We start from the raw sequence: 23,800 nt of genomic DNA, 5'->3' as shown, positions 1-23,800 counted from the left end.
GAAGACGTGACAATTGGAAGGCTGGTGACCATGAACAGTCCAGATGACACCACAAGAACCATTTGGATAAGAGGCCACTACTTGGGGTCACCCTCGGACACTCTACCACAGGCAATCTCCTTAAGCCTAAGACTTAATGCCCCTGGGAGGCACATCCAAGACACTTAGCCTGCGCTGTGGCTTTTAGGGAGCATCCTGCCGAGGCATCACCGTGGGTGTAGCCCTGGTCTGCTCATTCATCTCATGCTCCCCCACTTCAAGTGCCCAGAAGTCCTTTGTCTTCCTGAGGGTGTTCTTTCCCTCTTCTTAGGGCTATTTTGGGTCATGGAGCCTTCATAAAAAGTTGGATTGTTGAACAAAACCAGCATACAAGCACATTGGAAATTGGGCCCACAGAGTAGCAAGATGCTGTGAAAGCATGGGTGTAGGCAAGCAATCCCACCAACGCCAGAGACACACGTATGCCTCATACTCTCAGATGCCACCTTGGGAGACCCCTTGAATGAGGACAAAGTGCACTGATAATAAGCATGACTTCAGAATCAACTGGATCTGTATCCAAGAGACACTACTTAAAACCAGAAGAGAATGAACTATACTTCATCGGCAAGCTCAAGCATTATTTTCTGCCACTCACAGAAATCACTTCCAGAGCTCAAAATGAGGTCAGTTATCAAACGTAAAGCGACAACTTTTCGATTTTCGTAGTAAATTTTAATTTAAAAGTATTTTACTTATTTACTATCGTATCATTTTATCTTGGTGGGGGGAGGTAATTAGGTTTATTTATTTTTAGAGGAGGTACTGGGTATCGAACCCAGGATCTCAAGCATGCTAAGCATGCACTCTACCACTTGAGCTATACCCTCCTCTCAGTAAATCCTGATTTTTAAATTAATAGGATAAGCAGCTCTTTAACTTCCAATAACTAGGTTACACAGAGAAGCAGTATTTGTTTTAGCTGAATAATGAAGATAAGTTACAAAGAGAGATACCAATAAGGTTGTGTGTAAGTGCCACCCAAGTGGGAATAGCTGTAAAAACATTTTCTGTTCATATAAAGAGAATGGGGCCTCTTACACTTTGAACATCAATCAAGTCAATTAGGATATGTTTGGCTGGTCACATATCAGAATGCCCTACTAATAATGGCTCAAATTTTATAAAATTTATCAGTTCACTTGAGAAGTCTGAGATAGGGGCCAGACAAGTGGTCCAAAGGAAGCAGGCATGCATTCTTTGTTCAAACTATGAGAAGATGCCCCCTGAGTTCGGTGTAGCCAACCTCCTTCGTTCCTGCCACGGAGCACCTAACCGGGCTGTATTTCACATTTTCAGTTTTGCATGCTGGAGTCAGACTTCAGTTCACTGAGTCCCCCTGATGACTGGGGATATGTGTCCAGTTCTTTGATTGAAGCCCATCTGTCTGTTTCTCTCTCTGTTTGGTGGGGAGGGGAAGAGATGGTGATATGTATTAGTTTCCTGTTGCTGTTATAACAAATGAGTCCTACAGGACTGAAAGCCAGGTGTCGGCAGGGCTCTTTCTTTCTGGGGGCTCCAAGGTGCAATCTATTCCCGGCCTCTTCCAACTTCTGGGGGCTGCCAGAGTTGCTGGCTTAAGGCCCCACTGCCCCCATCTCTGCTACGGTTGTCACATCTACTTCAGTAGGCAATCTACGTTCTGCCTCACACTAGTGACTTCATTTAGGGTCCATCTTGACAGTCTGGATTAAGTCCCCATCTCAGGATCTGCTCATCTGCAAAGTCCCTTTTGTCACATAAGGTAACACTCGCAGGTCCTGGGGGGTGAGGGAGCAGCTATCTTTGGGGGCCATATTCAGTCTACCCCAGGACACACAGCACAGCTGCAATTTCTTGCCAATCCTTTCCTGATCTGTAGCAACCAAATTCCTTGAATACTCTAGTGGGAGAGAGGTCTGAGTCTTTGGATAATGACCTGTCTTTGGATAACGCCCAGATAAATTCTGCATGTGGCCTTACTCCTTTTGTGGTTTGCTGCACATACTGAATCTTGGAGCCTTGGCAGAAACTTCCATTTTAACTCTGCCATGACTGGCTGAGGCGTATGGTTCTCTCTGGGGCTGGGCCCATCTTCCCTAATTTCCGGGAAACTCCACCTGAACAAAATAGGATTCTATTAGCAAGAAAGAAAAAGAAATTGCTCCTCTATATTGGGGTAACCGGCCTCTAGAATTGCTTCCAACAACCCTTGTCTGCTGGTATTCATGCTCTTATTTAGACCCCTCCTATGTGAAATAAGGCTGAGCTGGGTAACTTACAGGATACTGTGGAAATGACAGAGTGTGAGTTTCAAGGCTAGTTAATGAAAGATCCTGTGGTTTCTTTCTTTTCTTTTCTTTCTTTCTTTTTTTGGGGGGAAGTTAATTAGGTTTACTTATTTATGTATTTATTTTTGGGACAAGGTACTGGGGATTGAACCCAGGACCCTGTGCATGCTAAGCATGTGTGCTACTACCTGAGCTGTACCCTCCCCCCAAGACCCTGTGGTTTCTTTCTTGCTCCCTCCCTCTAGGGAAGGCTGGTTGCCATGTGATGAGGACACTCAATCATCCCTACAGAGAGGTCCATATGGTGAGGAACTGAGGCCTCCTGCCAGCTTCAGTTTTCTTGTTCCCTCATCCATAAAATGGGTACAACAATCATCATTTTCATGCCTTTAAAAGGTAATTGAAAGAAAATTACCTTCCAAAAGGTAAAGAAAAGCCCTGCATAATCTGAGACTCTATTTCCTCTCTGTTTCATATCCTGTAATATGCCAAGCATCCTCCTGCCCGAGGCTTTTGCACTGGCTGTTCCCTCTGCCTGAGTACCCTTCCTGCAGACATCTACAAACCTTGCTTCCTTGTTTCTCTCAGGTCTCTGCTCAAATATTGTGTCAGTGAGGACTTTCCTGACCACCTTATAGAAAACGGAGCAGGTTCCCCAGAGAACGTGAGAATCATGGTGTACAGAGAGGGCTGCTGGGAAAGTCGGTGAGAGCTGGACCCACCCAGTCCTGACAGTCTGATACTTTCCACATCCATTATTCCTCTATTCCTCACATCACCCCAGAGAGGTAGAAATCTCTATTCCCACTTATATTTGAAGCAACTAAGGCACAGGGAAGGTAGGTCATTTATGAAGGTCACAGAGGGATTCAGGAAAAGATCTGAGGCCAAACTCACATGTTTGGACTCGATGGCTGCATCTATTTCAGCCCCATCCTCCGGTGCCCACTAAACACCAAGGGGCATGGCACCCCCAGCCCTGCTTCTCTCCCCCATTTTCCAGAAGCCTCCACTGGGTCAGCCGAGTGAGAGAGGCCAGCCCCAGCCTCTCCTCTGCTCCCTGGGCTGCAGGGCAGGCAATGCTGGGAAGAGTTAACAAGGAGTGTTTGTAGCAGCCGCTGTCTCCAAGGAGAGGAAAGCAGAGTGGAGAGGCCGACAGCCAGACTCCACAGCCGGCCGGTGGGGGGTGGGAGGCAGCCAGCTCGCCAGTCCAGCCCTGGGGGGAGAGAGGAGTGTCCTCACCTACATCTGCCCTGGGAGGTGGTGAACTCTGAGGAGACTGGGCAGCTGGGGCGTGAGGTCGCTGAAGGGCTACAGAGTAGGAAAGTTCTGGCAGGGACTGAGGAATGTGGGGGGGTGGGGGCTGGGCCTGGCCCAGTCTGGTGGCAGTGGTGGCAGTGGCTGAAGCCAGCGGCAAGGAACAGAGCTGGAAGCTTTGGGCTCTCAGAGGGTAGAGGGGAACCCTAGGGAGAACCAGCCAAGAACCAGCAGGTGGCAAGAAGCCAGAGACTGCTGTGGGAGAGAGGAGGCGCCCACCTCCTCCCCGGCTGAGCCATGTCCCAGCCTGGGACACACAGGAGGAGGAGGCCTGGGACTCCGGGGCCTCCAGTGCGCAGCATCCGGCCGTTTAAGTCCAGCGAGCATTACCTGGAGGCCATGAAGGAGGACCTGGCCGAGTGGCTTCGGGATCTCTACGGGCTGGACATCGACACGGCCAACTTCCTGCAGGTGCTGGAGACGGGCCTGGTGCTGTGCCGGCATGCCAATGCCATCACTGAGGCCGCCCTGGCCTTCCTGGCAGAGGCACCTGCCCGAGCCCAAAGGATTCCCTTGCCTCGGATGGGGGTTTCCTGCAATGGGGCCGCCCAGCCAGGCACCTTCCAGGCCCGGGACAATGTCTCCAACTTCATCCAGTGGTGTCGCAAGGAGATGGGCATCCAAGGTAACCACCCTGTGCCCCCCCTTCCCAGGCCCTTATCTTCAGGTGTCCATCTCCTTTCTGAGCCTCGAGGTGCATCAGGGGTCAGGAGACAGGGTCCTCCTTCCAGACTTGCCTTGGGCCAGCTCACCCCGCCCCATGCCTCAGTTTCCCCATCTCACAGTAAATCCCCCATATTTAAATGTGTTGGCTGAATGACTTGAGCACCTATGTTCTTCAAGTTGAGCACCATGCTGAGCGCCGAGGGCTGAGAGAACTGAGACCCAGTAGCAAGGAGTTCATGGCCCAGGAAGAGAAACAGCTGAGAAGATGCATCAATTACAGCCCAATGAGATAGAGGCTCAAGTAGAGGCATCTGTGCTGGGAAGACAGAATAAACAGAAGTTTGGGGGACAGGGAGTTCTAGGCAGGGGGACAGCACAGAGAAGGTATGTGTTTGGCTACAGTGGAGTGGGGAGAAGACAGGGGAGGAGGCAAGTGGGGCTAGTAGTGTAAGACTCACAGAGTGACATACCAGGATCCCTCGACTCCTTGGCCTTGGACCGAGCAGCAGGGACAAAGGTGGATGCTACACTATCCTCCAGGCCAAAGGCAGTGGCGGTGAGACAGAGGCAGGGGTCAGGTCCACCAGGATTGGAGGGTTGATGAAAGCAAGTGTTTTAGCAAGCTCTTACCACGTGCTAGACATTGTGTGCAAACATGGAACCACTATCCCCACAACCACCCTATGAAATAGACCACAGCCCCATTTTACAGAAGAGGAGTCTGAGGCTGTAGCCCAAGGTCATACAGCTGGGGGGTGGGAGAGCTGGAGTACCAGCGCTGGCAGTTGGGCTCCAGAGCCTGGTTATGCATGAGCTGGGGGTTGAGTTGGGGTGCCCGGTGGATACTGGAGGCAGAGGCCAACGTGGGAAGCAGGACAAACTGCTTCTTGCTCCTGGACTCACCCTGGCAAACAGAGCGAGGAGAAGAGTGGCCTTAGGGTCCTCTGCTTGGCTGTGTCCCCTCTTCCCACCCCCACTTCTCCTATTAGACAAGAAATTCTGCCCAGACCCCTCCTAGGGGCTAGCTTGACTCTAAGACCGTGAGGTGCGAACACCGCCCCCACCCCGCCCCCTGGCTCCAGCATGGCCCCAGGACTCTCCCACCTGCTCCGCTCCGGGGAGGTCAGCAGTGGGCAGGGGGTTCGGCTGCCTTCGCTCCTTCTCTCCCTGCCCTTCTAGAGGTGCTGATGTTCGAGACGGAGGACTTGGTGCTGCGCAAGAACGTGAAGAACGTGGTGCTGTGCCTGCTGGAGCTGGGCCGCCGGGCCTGGCGCTTCGGCGTCGCGGCGCCCACCCTGGTGCAGCTGGAGGAGGAGATCGACGAGGAGTTGCGGCTGGAGCTGGCCTTGCCCCCGCCGGATCCCCCGCCGCCCGAGAGCCCCACGCGCAGGTCTTGCCACTTCCGCAACCTGGACCAGATGGTGAGGGCCCCGGACACGCCCCCAAGGCCCCGCCCCTTCGCCCCGCCCTCCTCTCCCTCGCCCTCTCGGGTCTCCTCTGAGCCGCTGCATGGCTTTTAGTAACTCATGTCCGCTTTGAGCCTCAACCCGCCTCATTTTTTATTATAAACCCAGCATGCTGCATCTCTCTCATTTAAGCCCCGCGGGACGGTTGTTAAGAACACAGACTCCGCACCTTCTGACAGCTTGTTTCAAGTCTTAGTTCCACTGCTTTGCGGCTGTGTGACTTGGGGCAAATTATTTGCCTTCTCTGTGCCTCGGTTCCCTTATCTGGACAGTGGGGTCGTAGCAGCGCCTGCCTTCCACGACCGCTGTGGGTATTAAATGAGCCAGCGCACAGGCCGGTGTGTAGCACGGAGGGACGTGTGGTAGGAGTTAGCGCTGACTGGGACTGGCCCACTTCTACCACCAAGGAATCAGGGGGCTTTCTTAACTTGCCTAAGACCTATGGTGCGGTGGAGGTAGGACTCCTGACACAAACCTGTCAGATTCCAAGGTCTACCTCCTTAACCATCACACCCCACCGCCCCTGACAGCCGTGGGGTAGGTGATCACTCAACTTCTTGTTCTCCTTGAGTCTTTAAAAAACTGAGGGGCGGAGGGGGGAAGGGTATAGCTCAGTGATAGACTGAATGCTTAGCATGCACCAGGTCCTGGGTTCAATCCCCAGTACCGCCTCTAAAAATAAATAAACCTAATTACCTCCCCCCAATAAAATAATTAAATAATACAATAAAAAATTTAAAAAATCAAATAAACCTATAATTTAAAAAGAAAAAAGTTTTCTCTACTTGCTTCTCAGCCCTCAGCCCTGACCTCAGCAGAAGCCTTGGGGCTGGGGGCAGGCAGAGGGGCAGGCAGGCTCCCCCATTGGGCTTGACCCAGCATGCAGGGTGCAGGGGGAGCTTGAGTACCTGGACAGAGGGGAGGGCTGAACACATTGCCCACTCCCCGCAGGTTCAGAGCCTGGTGAGCCACTGTACATGCCCAGTTCAGTTCTCCATGGTCAAAGTGTCAGAGGGGAAGTACCGCGTGGGAGACTCCAACACCCTCATCTTCATCCGGGTAAGTCAGCAGACGGGCTGGGTGGGGAATGGGGGTGTGGAGGGGCCTCCTTGGAGTCAGCAGAATCGGGTTTCCTTCCATGGACTTTGCCCAGGCCTGAAGGCAAGGACTGGAAATCACCATTCACCCCCAGTTCTCAGGCCTTGGGGCCTTCCTTCTCTCCCTCGTAGAATTCCAGAAGATTCCTGGCAAAGTTGGCAAGCATGTCCCCTCCTCCCATTAGGGCAGCCAGAACCACAAAACCCAGCCCCATCTGCATCCACCGTAGCCTAGTTCAGAGGGTGTTCCTAGGCAGAAGTGGGGCATGAGGGTACTCCCACTTTTCTGTCCGCAGACTTGGTCAGAGCAAGGGGCCTGAGACCCCCCAGTTTGTGTTCCCTGCATGATCCAGCCACTTGGACTGCATAGCCCACCCCTCACAGCCTGGCACATTCTGCAGTGTGAGTGGTGGTAGAGGTCTGAACTGTGCCTTCCACTACCCAACCCCATACCTGGCCTGCCTGGACAGAAAGGGTCTGCATCGGGAGAGGGTATGGCCAGCAGCTCAGGGGCATGGCTAAGCCCTCCCCTGGGGCCAGGCCACTCCCGGGGGCAGAGCCAGCTCCCTGGACCCCACCCAGAGCCGGAGCCAAGAGCCCTGTGAAGTAGGTAGGGAAGGAATTGTGACCCCACGTTTCCACTGAGGAAATGGAGGCCTGGAGAGACTACATGGAGTGGAGTGGCGCCAGGACTCCCAGGATTCTTTAACATACCAACTACAGAGCAAAGTCAGGGTCCCGATTCCTGATTCAAGTGTGTGCAGGTGTGAACCCCTTCACAGCGAAGAGAGAGAAGAGAGTCCGGGGCCAGCCTTCACAATTCTTGTGAGATCCCTTGTGTTCTGTGGGACAACTTCCTGTTTGTCAGCTTGGCCTTCACCCTTCACTACATGTGTTATCCAATGCCAGTCATGGAGGGGACTAAGGCTGCAACACATACACGTTCCCAACTACACACGTGTGCTTGTGTATGTGGATAGGAGCAAGGGCTGGAGGCCTGCACGCTGGTCCAGGGAGAGGGGACGCCTTCACCCTGCCCTCCACCTCACCCTTACCCCCTGCAGATCCTCCGGAACCACGTGATGGTGCGTGTGGGGGGCGGCTGGGACACACTTGGTCACTATCTGGACAAACATGACCCCTGCCGATGCACATCCCTCTGTGAGTCCCCTGAGAGTCCCTTCCCTGTGGCTCGGGGTTGGGAGGCTGGAAGCAGAGGTGGGAGGTAGGTCTGATCTCTGGGGCCAAGAAGTGTGCAGGGGATGGAGGAAGGAAGACACTGTAGAAGGTACTGGTATGGGTGCCTCAGCTTTAGGAGGAAGGAGGGGCAGCCATGGTGCAGTACCAATTTCTGACACAAGATGGCGCCAATCACACAGAGACCCGGCATTTGGTCACGGTGCACGTTGGCAAAGCTGAATGAAGTCTGGCTCTGATATCCACATTGGTGGCACCAAGCATGACTTGGAGGGGTCTTTAGTCTTCCTGTAATTTCCATCAGCACCTCAAACCACCCCAATAAGCATGCAATCTAAGTAAAAGATGTGGACTTGCAATACAAATGCAGCTTTAAACAAGTCCCCCACCTGGGCCCTCTGACCAGCTTTCATCTCCTAAACCCCTCCCAGGAGGAAGTTCTGGTGCTGTCACTGTCACAGTAGGTCCCACTGTCTCTAATGTGGGGTTCAGGGTGTGGGAGCCCCATAAGAAGGAATTTAACCTTTTCCTCCTCTCCTTTCTCTGGGGGCTGTGTTGGTAGCACACAAGACAGGCAGCTTTCTGAAGCCCCCTACCCCATCGGTGCAGCACGAAGTGAGGGTGCAGGACGGGCCCTCACAGCCCCAGCCTATGATGACCATCAGCCGCTCCCAGAGCCCACTGCCCTCCGTGGACTGGAAGACATACACTTCTTCAGGCCGAAAGCTGAGGCCCACCACCTCCTCCTTCTCCAGACCCCACCCTGGATGGAGAGCAGGGCCAGGGATCCTAAGAGAGACAGCACCGTTCCTGAGGTACAGGGGAGGGAGAGGGCAGGGCCTCTTCCTACTTTGGAGTCCACATTCTCAGGGGCCACCCCACCCCAAGATAAGGGGCACAGATCTCCCAGCAGAGTCCCCAGTGAGACCTCAGGTGTTCAGAACCAGAAAAGCACCCAGTACCTTTAGGATGATCCAGTTACTTCATACGCCCTCTCATTTCACAGATGAGGAGGCTGAGGCCCACAAAGGGAACAGACTTACCTTAGCTCCTTCTGTCATCTCACGGTAGAGCAGAAGCTAAGACCCTCCCCACCTGAAACTGGTGGCCTGTAGTTATGGGATCTGAAGCAACATGGTGTCCAGAACAGGCTGCTTTCTATCTGCTACACAAGGAATGGGGGAGAATAGGCTTAAACAGTTTCTGCTGTAAGGAGGAATCTCTGGCAGACACAGGGGGAGAAAGAGCATCTGCTTTCATTCAACATGAAGTCTGACCCCCTGGGAGTTCTGGCTGGGGAAAGGCCATCCCTTCCCAGAGCCAGGGGACTGGGAGCCAGGGGACCAGGTTAAATGATCCTGCGAGCCTTATGATTCTCCCTTTCAGGCACCAGGAGAAGTCGCTCACCCCATCTCGGAGTCAGCTGCGAGCTGGGGACAGCCCACCCAGCCCCCAATCCTTACCCACCCATAGGGGCCAAGACCTACACACCTCCTTGGAGAAGAGAGACAACAGATACCCCCCTGAGCTCCCCAGGGGAAGGACTCCCATATCTTGGGTTCATGAGGAGACAGATAGGCGGAGAACTCATGCCAGGACCCCCACCACCCAGAGACTCCGAGCCCCTGAGGTCCACTGCCAAAGGGACACCAGCAAGAGGACCATCTCCCCTGCCTTGTTCCTCCAGCCCAGTCAAGCCCATGGGTGCCAGGCCACCACCCTGGGGTGAGGCTGAGGAGGGTTCCTCTCAGCTCAGGGAGCCAGCATCTGTCCGTTCTTCAACCCCTGTTAAAGGACCCACCAAGATCCCAGTCCGGCAGCCCCCAGCTCTTCCCCCAACTCCAGGAAGAAGCTTTCCAGGTACTGCAAGTGGAAGTCCCACGACGGAACTGCAGAGAGGCCCCATTCCATTAAGGGCCATCACTGGGGACCTGTCTGGGTCCAGACATGAGGACTGCTCTGTGGAAGAGAGGCAAGGGGACCATAAGCTGGATATTCCGGTGACAGCAGGGGCTGGAGAGCTCTGGAGACCGGGCCCACAGCATCAGGAGGGGAGGTACACTCCCCTGCTCCCAGGTGGGACCAAGGACCAAGCCATCTACCATAGACTTGAGGAAGAGCTTTTGGCTGACATGAAGCTGTTAGAGGTGGGGGGTACCCACCCCCAGGGCACAGGATCTGGGGTCATTCCTCGTAGTGGAGTCTATGTCCCCAGCCTGGGTGGGCGGTGGCCTGAGCCTGGGGGTCCTTATGACAAAGTCATCCAACAACTGGCTCAGGGCCCCCCACCCCTCCTTAAAGTGGACCTGGGAGCCTGGAAGGCAGCCCCTACAGGCTCCCATAAGCTGGCTGTAACTGCAGGCCCAGGAAGCCCAAAAGGGAATCTTGGAGACAGAGAAAATGGGTGGAGGACAAAGGCAAGTCTGAGTGCCAAGGGCACCAGGACAAGGGAGGTCCCAGCTCAGTCGGGGCAGGACTGCTCAGCCCCCACTGTGTCTGCCAGCCCAGAGTCCACCACACCTTCACCCTCCAATCCCAGTTCTGATAAAGCCAAGGCATGTCCAGGCAGGGGCAAGAGAACACTCCGTAAGCCCCAGAGAGTCCCATCCATCTACAAGCTGAAGCTGAGGCCCAAGATCCGGCCCCGGAGAGACCACAGGCCTGGGAAGCAGCCTTCACGAATCCCCAAGCCACTGACCTACCTCCACCTGGGTCCCACCAGGGTACCCCCCAGGGGCAGGCTGGTGCGAACAGCACCAGGCAGCAAGGGAGAGGAGGCAGCCCTGGTGGATGGAGCCCCAGTGGGGGAGAAGGAAGAAGGAAAGGAGAAGAGCGAGCCAGTCACCCCACTGGAGAGCAGCTCCCAGCCTTTGGAGGACCAGGGGCCTCAGCAGCCTGATCAAGCTCCCTTCTCACCTGAGGATGAGTCTTGGGTCTGAGAAGGGGCTTTTCCTCCCTGAGCCTGTGGGTGTGGGGGAGGAGAGAAGAGATGCCCATGTAACCATTGCACTCCCAACTGCAGGAACAGAAGGGAAGCTCCCTCACCTCAGTACAGGGCTTTGGCCTGGTTAGTTTAGAATACAAATAGTATTGACTCAAATTGCTCAGCTGAGCACAAATCTCACCTCAACCCCAGGGTGGTGGGGCTACCCTCCCCCAGAACAGCTCCCCAAACTCCTGTTCTCTGGCCATGCCCACCATTTCCACAACTCTTAGAAGATATTAAACACAGGTGGGTCTTTCCCTGAGTCCCCAGCTCTTTGCTCTAGGATTGTGGTGGTGCAGGAAGGTTTAGCCACGAATGTTTTCCCACTGGAGGGCAAGGGGACAAGGGGGGAGGGAGCTGGGGGGTGAGAGAGGCTTCCCCTCTGGAGACTCAGCCAACCTTGCCAGATAGCCCTTCTCTCCTAGAAGCGACTATTGCATCAGCACCATGGACAGCGACAAGGCCACCCTGACATAGGCTTCTGCAGGACTTCAAAACTTCGCTCTGGAGGCTGGGAACTGAGATCACTGAGTAAAGAGGGATGGTTGAGAGCGTTCTTTAACACATCTTCACCCACGGAGTTATGACTGGGGGACAAGGGGCTGCAGAGCCTCAGTCACGTGTGGGAGGAAGACACAAAAGCAGAAGCTGGGATTGAGACCACTTACAAAAGTTTTCCCAAGATAGTGGCAGGGAGAGACGTTATGCTTCTCCTCTGGATGGTTTCAATCAGTTGGAGGGCTGATGGTGGGGTGGCAGGTGGAGAGGAGATGAGTCCCAAACTCTCCCCTTTTCCCTTCATTCTCCTGGTTGACCTGGGCTTTAGGACTCAGGCCACCTCATCACCCACACTCTCCTTCCAGAGCTCTATTGGCAGGGCCTGTAGGGAGCCCCTTCCTTCCCACAGAAGGAACTGAGCCAACACCTTGGTACAGAAACGAGGGAAAACACTCCCTGATTTTTAATCTGACTTCCGATCACAGCGCAATGGGTGTCACACACACTTCCAGACCCTGTGGTGGGAAACCCGGGGTTGGGGTGGGGGAGGACAGAGACTCAGAATGGGGGCAAAAGAAAGGGATCGAAATCAAAGATCTGAGGTGAAGCAAGTTGGGGGAGGTGATGGGGGCCAGCCAGGCAATACATTCCAATGGCTCCCACAAGGGGCAGCCAGAGGCCTGGGTCCCTCACCCCAACCTCAGGTGCCTCAGAGATGGGGGTGACAGTGATGGGGCAGGTGAGATGCTGCCATCCCTCACCCCATACCCCTGGTGAATCAGGGGGCAAGGATACAGGGGTTAAAGGGGGGCAGGCCCTCTTTCTTACCCTCCCAGCCACTCCAAGGTGTGGGGAAGGGGAGCCACCTCCTCTGCTTCAGAGGGAGGCTCAGAGAGGGCAGGTCAATGCCCAGTCATGCAGCCCAGCAGGGACTAAAATCCCCAAATAGTGGACTGCTCAAGGTCAGGGCAGTCACTGTCAGGCTGCATTACCCCCAGTGGGTGGAGGGGGGATCACCTAGGGAAGCAGAAGAGAGAATCGAAGCTTCCCTCTCACCCTGGATCTGGATGATAAGTTTGCTGCCCATGACCCCTTCCCCGGACTCCTCTCCATCACCACTCTGGGCTACCTGGTTTCCTGGTCTATATGCCACAGCTTGACTACATCAAGGCTAGGTTGTTCTATCTGTCCCTCTTCTAACAAGGGACCCCACTATCCTCCCACCAGAGCAGGGCTGAGGGCTCAGCCTCAAGGAGAACTTGGCTAGGGAGCAGGGGACTCGCACCATTTCTCCCGCCCTCCAAATCCCCCAGTAATCCCTCAGGCCGCTACCAGTATCTTCATTATTTTTGTTATTTCTAAATCAGTACAAAACTGACAGTGATCAGCTCCGGTGACAAGAGGTAGAAACTGGCCAGGCAGCCGGAGAAAATGGGGCGGAGTGAGTCAGGGCATAGGGCCAACGGGTGTTGGGACATGGGACATCAGATCCTGAGGGCCTCCGCCTAGGGGTGGGGATACCAGCATAACTCCCCCAAGCACAGGGGTCCCCGTAATTCTTTTCCTGGCTCTGCCCCTCCCCAGATCAATCTAATCTGAAATTCAAGGCAGGCAGGGTCTGGGGCAGTCAGATTGGGGTCAGGTGGGGAAAGCCTTCACTGGCACAATCTGACTGCCCGACTCCCTCCACAGCCTGCCCACCACCAGCCCCTCCAACCCAACATCCCCCAGTCTGGCAGACCACCTAATCCAGAAGGGAACAGAAGGCTGGAACCTGGCATCGTGGAAATAAATCTATCCTTTGGGGCATTCCCTCTCCATACTGTCAAGAAAAAAAAATTAACCCAAGGGGTCATCTGGCTTTAGGGTCAGGAAGGGGGTGAGGGGCACCCGGCAGGGACGGACCATCGAGTTAAGGCTGGAAGGTAGGTTGTTGTGTCTCTGGGGGCTTTTGGGCGGGGAGGTCTCCCTGGAAGGGGGAGAGCTCAGCCTTCTCCCCCTGACTGATCTAGGACCTCAACCCTCGAACCCCAGTTGAGGTCCTTGGGCCACCCGCATCTCTCTGCCCTGTGCCGGTGGTGCTGACGGTCAGAAGGCTGGCCTCTTAAAGAAGCTGCCAGTATCTGCGACAAGGAGATGGACGAAATGAGAGCCCTGTGAACAAAGCTGGGGGTGGAGAGTGTGGGTAAGACAGCTGAGGACAAACAGACACTTGGACGAGTAGACACTGGAAAGGAAGACACGGGACAATGACAGACACACTCTCTGGAGAAGGTGGGTGGGGGCCCGACCAAGGCAGCACCTCCCTATCCCCACCCTCACGTCACGCGCTCACCCCCAGTCCCAAAAGGCGGCAGCGCCCTCTTGGGGCCGGGCCGGGTACTGCACTAACTACAGCACTAAAGGTGGCCATCCCAGGAAGACAGACGCAGGAGGGGAGGACTGGGCAGTTATGGGGAAGCTCCCTCTCGCCCTCTGCCTCTCCTGGGGAGGTGAGTGGCTGCAGGGGCGTCTCAGGCCTGATGGTAGGAGTTCTCTTCCTGCCCCCTCCCCGCTTGGGCCTTTTTGGGCTGCGGCCCCAGGGCGCGGCGTCACATGATGGCGCAGCGGTTGCGGCGCAGCGCGCCCTGGAAGCGCAGGGCGGCGTGCACGTGTTTGCAGCGGGCGCAGCCGACGCTCTTGAGCAGCTCGCTGAAGAGCAGCAGGATGTGCCAGTTGTACTTGGCCGAGCACTCCACGTAGCCGCACTTCCAGGTCTTGCGCACCAGGTGTGACACGTTCCAGCGCGGGATCACGCGTCCGCGCTGCAGGTCCCGTTTGTTGCCCACGATGATGATGGGCGTCTCCGAGGTGCCGATCACCCTGCGGGGCGAGGTGGGAATCTCAGAACCCCACAGTCCACAACCCCTGGATTTCAAGAAAGGCAGGCCGTGCCTGGTCAGAAACACTGCCAGCATCCGTCTGTTCCAGGCATAGCACTAAGCCCTTGAGGTACGTTACATTCTCTAGCTGGCACAATTGACCCAAAAGGTGGGTACTATTGTTTCCCCCATTTTACAGGTGAGGAACCTGAGGCTTACGTGTTAACTAGCTTAAAGTCATGCAGCTGAGTGGCCCCGGCAGTCCCTGCTCTTAACCACTGCACTAGACTAGCCACCCCATGGTAAGGGTCCCAAAATGGGTTAACAGAAATAAGGACAGCAAAGTGTCATGAGTGCGTGTGTGTTTGAGTCTATATGTGGGAACTAGAGGGCACTTCATCTGTTTCCCACTGAACCCTTTTCATGGGAAGTTGCAAGCACTGGAGCATCCATTGAGGTAGCAATAGACTGTATCCCTGCCACTCACCTCGTCTCTAGGATCTGCTGGCGGATGGTCTTGACGTACTCAAAGCTGTCAAAGCAGCAGATGTCGTAGACCAGGATGTAGGCGTGGACGCTCCGGAGTCCCCTGCAGCAGGCGTCTGCCCACTCCTGCAACACCCCCAGCCAGTACCAAGGTCAGAGCAGTCATGAAGGCTCCCCTTGCCCCCAGGCACCTCCAGCCATACACAGCACTCTCACCTGCCATTGCACCCTACACCTTCCACACCCACCCAACCCCAGGACACCAGGCCCAGGGCAAAATGGAAGAGCTCAGTGCTGTGGCTTCCCCACCTCCAAGCCAGGATAGGGCAGGTCACACTGTCTGATCTCCAGGGAAACTCTGTCCTGTGCACGCCTGGAGCTGAGATCTGCCTTGTCCTATTTTTTCCCCCAATCCATCCGACCAGTCCTTTATTCAAGTACATTTACTAAGTGCCCCTTAAGAGCCCAGCCCTGAGCTAGCTGTTGGATCTACTGAAATCCTCTTTACAGGCCTCCGTTCAAATGCCTCCTCCTCCTCCAAGAAGTCTTCCTGTAAGCAGGGGACTACTCCCTTTATCCACTGTGTTCTAAGAACAGTTCAGTTATACCTTGTTCAGGGCTGTTTGCATCCCCAGATCCCCACTTCTGCTGTGAGCTCCTGAGAGGGCCAGAGCCTGGCCTTCCTCATTTTCCTTAGTGCTTCACGCCGGCTGGCTCTTAGCAAGCGCTTTAATTGCACTACCCAGGCCGGTGAGCTCTCCGTGGTCCTGAACCCCACCTGGACCCTGCTGGGATCAACACTACTCCGGCCTGTATCGCTGCCCTCAGATTGCTACCCGATGTGCCCCTTCAGTTTGCTCCACCGAGAGTTGAGGAGAAAGCCTGAGAAGAAAAACGTTGAGATTGGATGCAAAATGGGGGCTGATGTAGAGTGGGGTCCAAGGGAAGCGCCAGGGAGATGGAACTTCCCGAACGCTTGTGGCAAATTCTCACGGAGGGGCTGCAGCTCAAGAGGAATAGGCCCCTGAAAAGGTTGAGTGCACTAGAGAAGGTTCCTTAACAGATTAATTAGCTGATTAACCTGCCAGCAGATGGGAATTGCAAGGGCAGTAGAAGGCAGCCAGTGGGTGGAAAGAAGGAGCTCTCTGAAGTTGGGGGAGGCAGAGGCCTCCCAGGACAGTTTCTCTAGGAACTAGGGCCCAGGGGAGAGACCAGAAGCAGGTGCAGGTGTATCTCCTGTGCCAGCTTATGAGCTGCGTTGGGAAAGGAACCAGGCATGAAGGACTACTGCTGGTTCTGTACTGCAGAGAAGGATTAAAAGGGGAAAGACTTTGGTGGCAGTGATGAAGAGTTAAGTCTGACTCCAGAAAAGCACTTCCCAACTCAAAGCCTTAGAAGCTGCTGCAGTGGATTTCTCCAGGGAGATGATGTGGCATCTTTTCTTTGTGCTGAGTTTTAACTTTGGTGCAGGGGGAAGAGGCTGAGGACAAATCTAAAACCGTAGGAAACCACAAACTGACTTCTCAGGCCAGGAAAGACTGCATTCCACTGGACACAGTGACCTCTGGGAGCTTGGGACCCCCGCATGTACACCATTCCTCTCCCATCCCACACAAGGAGTGGAGATCAGCGGGAAGTGGGAGGGAGGGGGAAAGAGGCAGAGAGGCTCCCACCTTCTTCCAACTCTGTGCTGGGGAAAGGGAACAGCTGCCAGCCCTTGAGGGTGACAGCCCCACAGCTCCCCCTGACATGCTACCTCGAGGGGGCCTCCAGGCTGCCTCTCACCCACTCCTCCTGGGGGGCTCCTAAAAGGGACAGGAGGAAGGCTCTCAATTGGCTAGGTTGTCCCCTTCACCCCTGATTGAAGAGAGGAAGCAAGAAAGCTCAGCTTTCCTTCCAGCTAGCTCCATGTAGCATTCTAGATGGTAAAAGACTATCTTGGGGCTGTGTCAACACAGAGGACGAGCAATGGAAACTGAGTCCAATTCTAAGGACACAGGAGCTGAGGACACTCAGCCACTTGGGTGCCAACCATGCATTCACTGCTTATTCCTTTGGTGGGCTGCACATGCCCTCTAACCTCAGCTTCCTTCTCTGGCAGGAGGAGAGGGGCTGCAGAAGCAATGCCTGAGGCTCAGATCCCAGGAACACCGCTCTCCTGGGCTGGATCTCATCCGGCACTGGGAAAGAACGTGTTATTTTCAGACAGTGGCTGTAGGGACTCTTGGGTTTTATTTTTTGATCTTTGCCACATGCAGAGTCCTGTCTCAGTATTTCTCTGCTCAAAGTCCCTTTCTGTGTTCCAGGAGTGAAGTCTTGGACAGCCTGGAGAGTCCAGAGCTCAGGGTCAATCAGGAAGAAAAAGGCCAACAATCCGAAAGAAATATGGGCAAAGGCATTAATAGTTTTCAGAAAAAGAAAGGCAAAGGCCTTCAAACATATGAAAAGAGGCTATACTTCACTCATAATCAGAGATTCAAATAAAAACTACACTGAGACCATCCTATCTCATCCATTGGATTGTCAAATATCTAAAAGTTTGACAATGCACACCGATGGCTTTAGAGAAGCGAATGCTCATATAACATGGCTCACAGGAGCACACCGTGTGTACCTTTATGGAAGGGGAGGGGAATCTGGCACCTTCCAAACTCCGGCTGCATTTATCCTTTGACCTAGCAATGCCATTTCCAGAAACCGATGCCACAAATATACCCCACTATGTACAAAGTGAATATGAACAAGGCTATTCATGGTGTCACTGCTTGAAATGGCAAAAGTTTGGAAACAACCCACTTGTCCAACAAGAGGGGACTCCATAGAACACTTCTCCAATGGAATATAGTGTAGCCATGAAAAAAGAATGAAGACCTCTAGATATTGACATGGAAAGATCTCCAGGTTATAATATCCAACCAAAAAAAAAACCAAGGTGCAGAACAGTTTACTGTTTGTTTGATTTTCAGTGTAAGAAGGGGAGTGGAATGAGAATACATTTTCTTATTTGTGTCGAGAACACTGGAAGTGTGACTAGAAAGCCAAGGAGAATGGCTGTAGAGAGTGGGGCAAGAATCGAGGTGAGGAGGGCAGGGGTGGGACTGAGATTTCTCTGAGTGTACCTTTTTACAAAGTTTGGGCTTTTAAATTGTATCTTACTGATTTCAAAACAGAAATTAAATTAAAAATAAGCACACAACAAAATGTGAAAAAATAAACCAAGCTCAATGAACAGGACCAGAGCGGGGTCTGTACATCCACTCAGGCTACTGTTAGCCTCCTCTGGAGGAGAATTGGAGGCTTGACCTTGGACCCACTGCCCTGGCCTCACTGTTTCCAAGGGGTGATGCAGGGACCAGGCTTTTTGTTTGTTTGTTTTTGGTGCTGACACCCCCACACCTGGGATGGGAAAGACAAGCGTCCCTGAGGTTGAGCCAAGGCCCTCCTGCCTGGAGTTGCTAAGACAGTGCCGACCCTGAGCCCCACCCCAGCCCCCAACCCTGCCCGAAAGATTGCTGTATTGCACAGTTACAACTGGCCAACCCATGCCCCCGCCTTCTGGGCCTCCACTTTGCCTCTCCTTCTTGGAGAAAGTCTGCACAATCTGTTCAGGGGCTTCTTTGGTGAGCCAACATGTCTGAGGGCTCAGCTTCCTCCTGCACCCCACCCCTTTCAAGCCAGAGGTAGACAGAAGGAAGGAAGACCTGGTGCTTCAGGCTGGACCCTATAAGCCAGGGCACCAGGGACATCTGAATTCAACCCCTGCAGAAGGCTGACCCATGGGCCAGTCCTGAGTTCAAGGGACACAGCATCACTTAAAAGAAAAGGCCTTTGGGTAAGAGACATGGTTGGGGTTTCAATCTCTGAGAACCCACCTTTCCCAGGTCCCAGCCCTTTCTTCTGCTGTCCCTTCTACAGATAACGTGCGTCTGACGCCATGGAAGGCAGAGCCCAGAATGTTAACAGGCATTTAGTGTTCCATGCCTTTCTCTCCACTGCCCCTGACCTGCCTAAATCCTACTTAGTTGAGATATCACCTCCTGTGACCCTCACCCTTGCACACCTGGGTGGGTTAGATGCCCCCTTTGGGGCCGCCTTAGCTCCCCACGTCCCCTCCAATCACAGCACTCATCGAACTATGTAACAGTTGCCTCTTTGTCTTCTCACCAGTCCATGAGTTTCCATGAGAGCAAGCTGCATGCCTGTTTTGTGCACCATTCTACCCCGGTGCCCACCACAGGGCCTGGCACACATTAGATGTTCATCAAATATTTGTTGAATAAACCACTGCACAAATGAATGGATACCTGGCATGGCTCTAAGCAGGGTGGCCCATGGTGCAGTGCAGAGCTCTCCCGCCAGCAAGAGGGCCAGAGCCTGGAGAGGGGTGCAGTCCAGCCTCTCCCCAACCCCTCCACTCCCCATGGACCCACTGTCCCTGCGGGCCTTCCTACCTGTAGTGTGTTGACAGGGAAGGCGCTGATGGGCGGGAAGTCGAGGATCTGGAGGTCGTGCACGTGGCCGTTCATGACGACAGCGGGCAGGTAGAGGCGGCGGGCGGTGGTGGGCACGCAGACCTCGCTGAACTCGTTGTACAGGAACTGGCGCACGATGGCACTCTTGCCCACGCCTCGCGCCCCCAGCACGGCCACCCGGTAGGTGGAGACCATGCCTCTCGCCCCGCTCCACCACCGCGTCCTCGCCGCTGCCTGGGGCTCCCCCGGGCTGCATATTCCAGGGGCTGGGGGCTCAGCCACCGTCAGGACCAACCATCGCTGCTCCTGCTTGCCCTGGGCCCTCTGCGGCCTCCACCTGGACTGTGGGGACAAGAGATGGGCTTGGTGGGCCAGCTTCTTGGACGTGTCCTGTACTCTCCCACCTTGGGAACTTTGCTGAAGCTGTGACTGCCACTTGGGCTCCATTTCCCAGAACCCCTCTTCCATCTATCCAAAGGCTCCCCATCCTTCCTTCTCCATTTTGCCTGCCGTCCACCTCACCAGTGGGAATCAGTCTTTCTTGACTAGTATTATGACCTGATTTTTGGCTGGGTTTGACTCCCCAGCCTAGGCAGGTGGCAGAGCAGAGAGCAAAGAGCACTAGACTTGGCTTCAAATCCCAGCTTCCCCACAGAGCCTGGGACCAGGCAGCAACAACCCACGGCCTTGGTCTCCTGGTCCCCAGGGGGAGATTAGGCAAGTGTGTCTCAGTGGAGGCACGCCCGGCATTTTGTGGAGAGGGAATTCTTTATCCAGCAGGATGTCTGACACTCCCAGTTGCCAGGAGGTACTTGCCAGTGGCAGCCTCCAGTCACCATCATGACCTAAAAGGCACTCCCCCCAACATTTCCGAGCGCCCCCAGTTGAGAACCGCTGGACTGAGAAGATGGTTTTGGCTCTGGAGTGTGACACTCGTTGAGCACTTCTAGGTCAGCAGGCCCACGTGGTTATCCTGGGTCAATACAGTACCCCAGGTGATAGGTATTCCCACTTTGGAGAGAAGGCCCAGGGAAGGAAGAAAGGAGCACAGGCCCACAGCTGGGATCGGCAGCTGCTCCTTTCTACACTGTCAGTACTGCCAGCTCCCAAGCTTAGTGCTTCTAGCTGGCAAAGGCCACAGGCCAAGGGCTGTGTCTGATTCTCTGGCAACCCCCTGAGCTTGGAGGGCCTGGCACACAGCAGGTGCCCGGGAAAGGGCTGCTATGGTGTTGGGACCTTGATGCGGATTAATTAGCTCCTTGCCTGCTCAGTTTCAGTGACTTTAGAGCTCGGGTGTAAGTCCTGCCTCTGATGTTTCCTAGCTGTGGGTCAGAGAGCAAATCAGCTGTCCAGTCCAAGCCATGTTCTACACGCACATAAAGTAGGGTCCATAACCCCTACTTCCAACATAATCCAAGTAAACCTTTTAGCCAGATGCCTTCTCCTGTTAAGGATGGTGACTAGGGAGGCTGGTACGCGCCTGAGACCTCTTGCCTGGGGACTGTTCCAGTGCCTGCTAAGTGGGTCCAGGGCAGATAGGTTTGCTGGCTCTGATGGAGTCAGGCTTTCCAGCATGTGAGTATGTTTTCTCTTGTGGATGCGTGTTCTTTCCACATATGCCCGGCTCAGTCTGTCCTGGTTCAGAGGACCCAATCCACTGGGTGCCCACACAGCATAGTAAACCAAGGGCAGGATTTGGGGTGAGATCCACCAGCACTGGATTCGCTGCTCTGAGACTCCCCTAAAGCATGATCTTGGGCGAGAAACGTCATAGGGTGTTGTGAGGTCATGCATGTAAAGCCCAGTGCCTGCACGGAGTAGGTGTTCAGTAAACAGTGGCCATTGTCACACACAGGGGTCCTTCAGTCATCTGAGGATTTTCACCATCTCATTGGGACCTCCAAGCAATCCCAGATGGGTCACTATGCGCTGCTGCTCATGTACATGCAGTGTGTGCGTGTGTGTGTGCGTGTGTGTGTGTGTGTGTGTGCGCGCGCACAACTCTCCCCATTTCATTGAAGGTAAAAACAAAAACAAAAACAAAAAGATTTAGAGAAGTGATGACCACATGGCCAGTTGAGCAGTCAACTAAGACTAGGACCTTGATCTCCTTCCTGCCCCAGGCAGTGTCCTTTCCCCAGCAAGTGCTTATCTACTTATATGAGCACCCAGCTGGGGGGAACTACCAGTCCCTCCTCCCCATAAATCCCTTCAGGGCCCTGGGCCCCTCAGGCATCCCTGGACACTGTCAGCCTGGGAGAGAGCCTCAGCTGGGTTAATTACATAACCAGAACAAGCAGGTGGGGAGGGGGGCATCCCAGGGAAGCAAGAGAGGGCAAAGAATGCAAGCAGCATCCCGGCCTCTCTGGGTGTGGCAACTTAGAGGTATCTAGGATGCACCCTACCTGCAGATTCTCCTGGACACCACGCACCCTGCCCAGAAACCAACCGTTTCTAGGGGACTCGCTGGGAAATAAAAGCGGGACACAGTGCTACAGCCAGGGAGGGGGTGCAAGAGAGGCCCCTAGGCTGGGGCCAGCCTCCTGGAAGTCACCAGGCCCAAGTGGGGCCCTGTCCCTGACTCAGAGGTGACTGGTGCCCCCTCCCGCTTCCCAGGCAGGGGTCCTGCGTCTAAGTATTTATTAATCCAACATCCCCAGCTGGGTAGGGGTGGAAGAGGGCTGTCCAGAGAAGCAGGGCCCAGGCCCCTGAGCGATCCCTCCCCAAGGCCTGTGCTCTGCAGTGAGTCTGCAGACAGCGCCCGGGGACACACACTGGGGCCAAAGCCTGCTTCTGGTCCCCTCCCCTGGGCCTGGACACCTAAGTCCCTGCCCCAGACTGAGGGCAGGGGCTTTGCAGGTGCCGTGGGCCGAGTCACACGTCTGCCCGCCGTGTGTCCCCACCACGTTCGTGTGGGAGTGGGTGGGAGGGGGCGTCGGAGGATGCTGAGCTCCCTATGACCTGATTGGTAGGAGCTGGGGAGGGGGGGAATACCAGAGCCCGGCCCGCTCTCCGCCTCCAGCACCTTGCAGGCAACCCCCACCCCCAGCTCCAGCTCTCACGTGGCTGCCCCGCGCCGCTTCCCCGCCGGCCCGCCGGCCCCCTCCTCCCTCCTTGCCCCTGGCCCCTGTCGCTCCGGCTGTCCCCCACCACTCTCCCCCGACCAAGGACCCTCCCCGGCCCGGCCCACCCCGGCCCCGGCCCGCCCGCTCCCCCCGCCCCCCGCCACTTACCCGAGGCCGTCCTAGCTGCCCCCAGCTCCGGCCGGCCGGCCGGCGGGGCCGCGCTCCCCCCGGGCTCCGGCGCTGCCCCCCGGCTCCCCGGCCCGGGGGGAGAGAGGTGGGGGCGCCCCCGGCTGCGCAGTCGGGGCGGGCTCGGGGCGGGCGCGGGGGGCAGGTGCTGGCCGCCGAGGGGGTAGGAAATCTCCAGCCGGGCTCTCCCTCCGGAGCGCGCCGCCCGCTCGCGCTGGAAGGAGGAGGAGGAGGCGGGAGCGTGGGGGGGCGGGGGGCGTGCCCGGCTGGCGTTCCGCTGGGTCCCTGAGCCTGACATATCCACTTGGGCGGCCCTGGACGAATTCTTTAGTCCCTAGCGTCCACCTTCACCGCTCCCGACTGTCCCTGCGGTATTTTTAACTCTAACCAGGAGAGTTGGGAGAAAGGGACCGGGGTGGCCCTAAAGTCTTTGGCTTCGCTTCATATCTCACCCCCACACCCAAGGTTCCCTCTCTAGGTCTCTCTTCTGACCCCTGCCAGTTCAGTCACTGGACTGGCATCTGCTGTGTGCCTTGCACCGTGTGCTAGAGACGGCATCCACCCCGCTGGAGGGCTGACAAAGGGTGGTCACTCACCCTTCTGCAGCAGTGAAAGAAAGGCAGACCAGGCTATCCAAGTAAAGCTAATCCCCGGCCAATGAATGACCTCCATCCCTCCCCTAAAACGAATGCTCCCCTCTCTCCAGACTGGGAGATGCCAGCATTTGCCAGGGTCGAGGGCAGAATTCCCCTTGTATTTATTCTGAAACAATCGTGGTGTCGTTCATCACGAGTAGCTGACATTTAATGAATGTGTACCATGTGCCAGACAGCGTGCTCCCAGCTTTGCCTGCATCTTCAAATTTAATCCTCACAATACTATGAGGTAGATTCTGTTTCCCTCGATTTACAGATGAAATAGCTGAGGCTGAGAGAGGCTGGGTAACTGGTCTTAATGAATTGCAAAATGCGGAAGACAAAAATTGAAAGACCCTATCCGAGCAGCCACTGATGACACTTAGCCTGGTGCTGACAGGTGAACCGGGAGACCAGAAGCAGACACCAGACACGTAGTGCTAATACGCGCTGTGTGCAAAGTCAAGGTTCTGGGTCAGGGCAGAGGCAGCAGACCAACTAGGGAGGGGTGTCAGTGGAGGCTTCAGAGGAGGTAACGTTCAAGAAAGGAGCCTTGAAA

General features: G+C 55.1%; 2 protein-coding genes and 1 long non-coding RNA gene across 4 annotated transcripts; 1 reads left to right on the top strand and 2 right to left on the bottom strand.

The window, feature by feature from the left end:
- Nucleotides 1-534: 534 nt before the first annotated feature.
- Nucleotides 535-5,519, bottom strand: LOC116669248. Of its 2 annotated transcripts, XR_004326577.1 has the most exons (5): nt 5,397-5,519; nt 4,763-5,196; nt 3,957-4,608; nt 1,958-2,138; nt 535-1,438 (listed from the first exon to the last, which is right to left on the bottom strand). It is a non-coding gene; the product is annotated as an uncharacterized LOC116669248 (long non-coding RNA). The 2 variants fall into 2 exon arrangements; XR_004326576.1 differs by having other exon boundaries at nt 4,763-5,478.
- On the top strand, nt 2,096-11,834 carry GAS2L2 (growth arrest specific 2 like 2). Its single transcript, XM_032498247.1, is given in 7 exon segments — nt 2,096-4,251; nt 5,472-5,713; nt 6,710-6,817; nt 7,920-8,016; nt 8,615-8,867; nt 9,439-9,676; nt 9,678-11,834. Coding segments are annotated over 7 exon segments (2,640 nt in total). The 5' UTR covers nt 2,096-3,863; the 3' UTR covers nt 10,992-11,834.
- A 134-nt stretch (nt 11,835-11,968) lies between these two features.
- On the bottom strand, nt 11,969-22,823 carry RASL10B (RAS like family 10 member B). Its single transcript, XM_032498250.1, has 4 exons — nt 22,589-22,823; nt 19,335-19,697; nt 14,885-15,009; nt 11,969-14,398 (listed from the first exon to the last, which is right to left on the bottom strand). Exons 2-4 carry the CDS (start codon nt 19,548-19,550, stop codon nt 14,128-14,130), a joined length of 612 nt encoding a protein of 203 aa, XP_032354141.1. The 5' UTR covers nt 19,551-19,697; nt 22,589-22,823; the 3' UTR covers nt 11,969-14,127.
- Nucleotides 22,824-23,800: the final 977 nt, after the last annotated feature.

The sequence above is a fragment of the Camelus ferus genome, chromosome 16, assembly GCF_009834535.1.
Source record: "Camelus ferus isolate YT-003-E chromosome 16, BCGSAC_Cfer_1.0, whole genome shotgun sequence".
Taxonomy (NCBI): domain Eukaryota; kingdom Metazoa; phylum Chordata; class Mammalia; order Artiodactyla; family Camelidae; genus Camelus; species Camelus ferus.
Note: the sequence above shows the minus strand (reverse complement) of the source record. Positions and strands in the feature narration are given on the sequence as shown.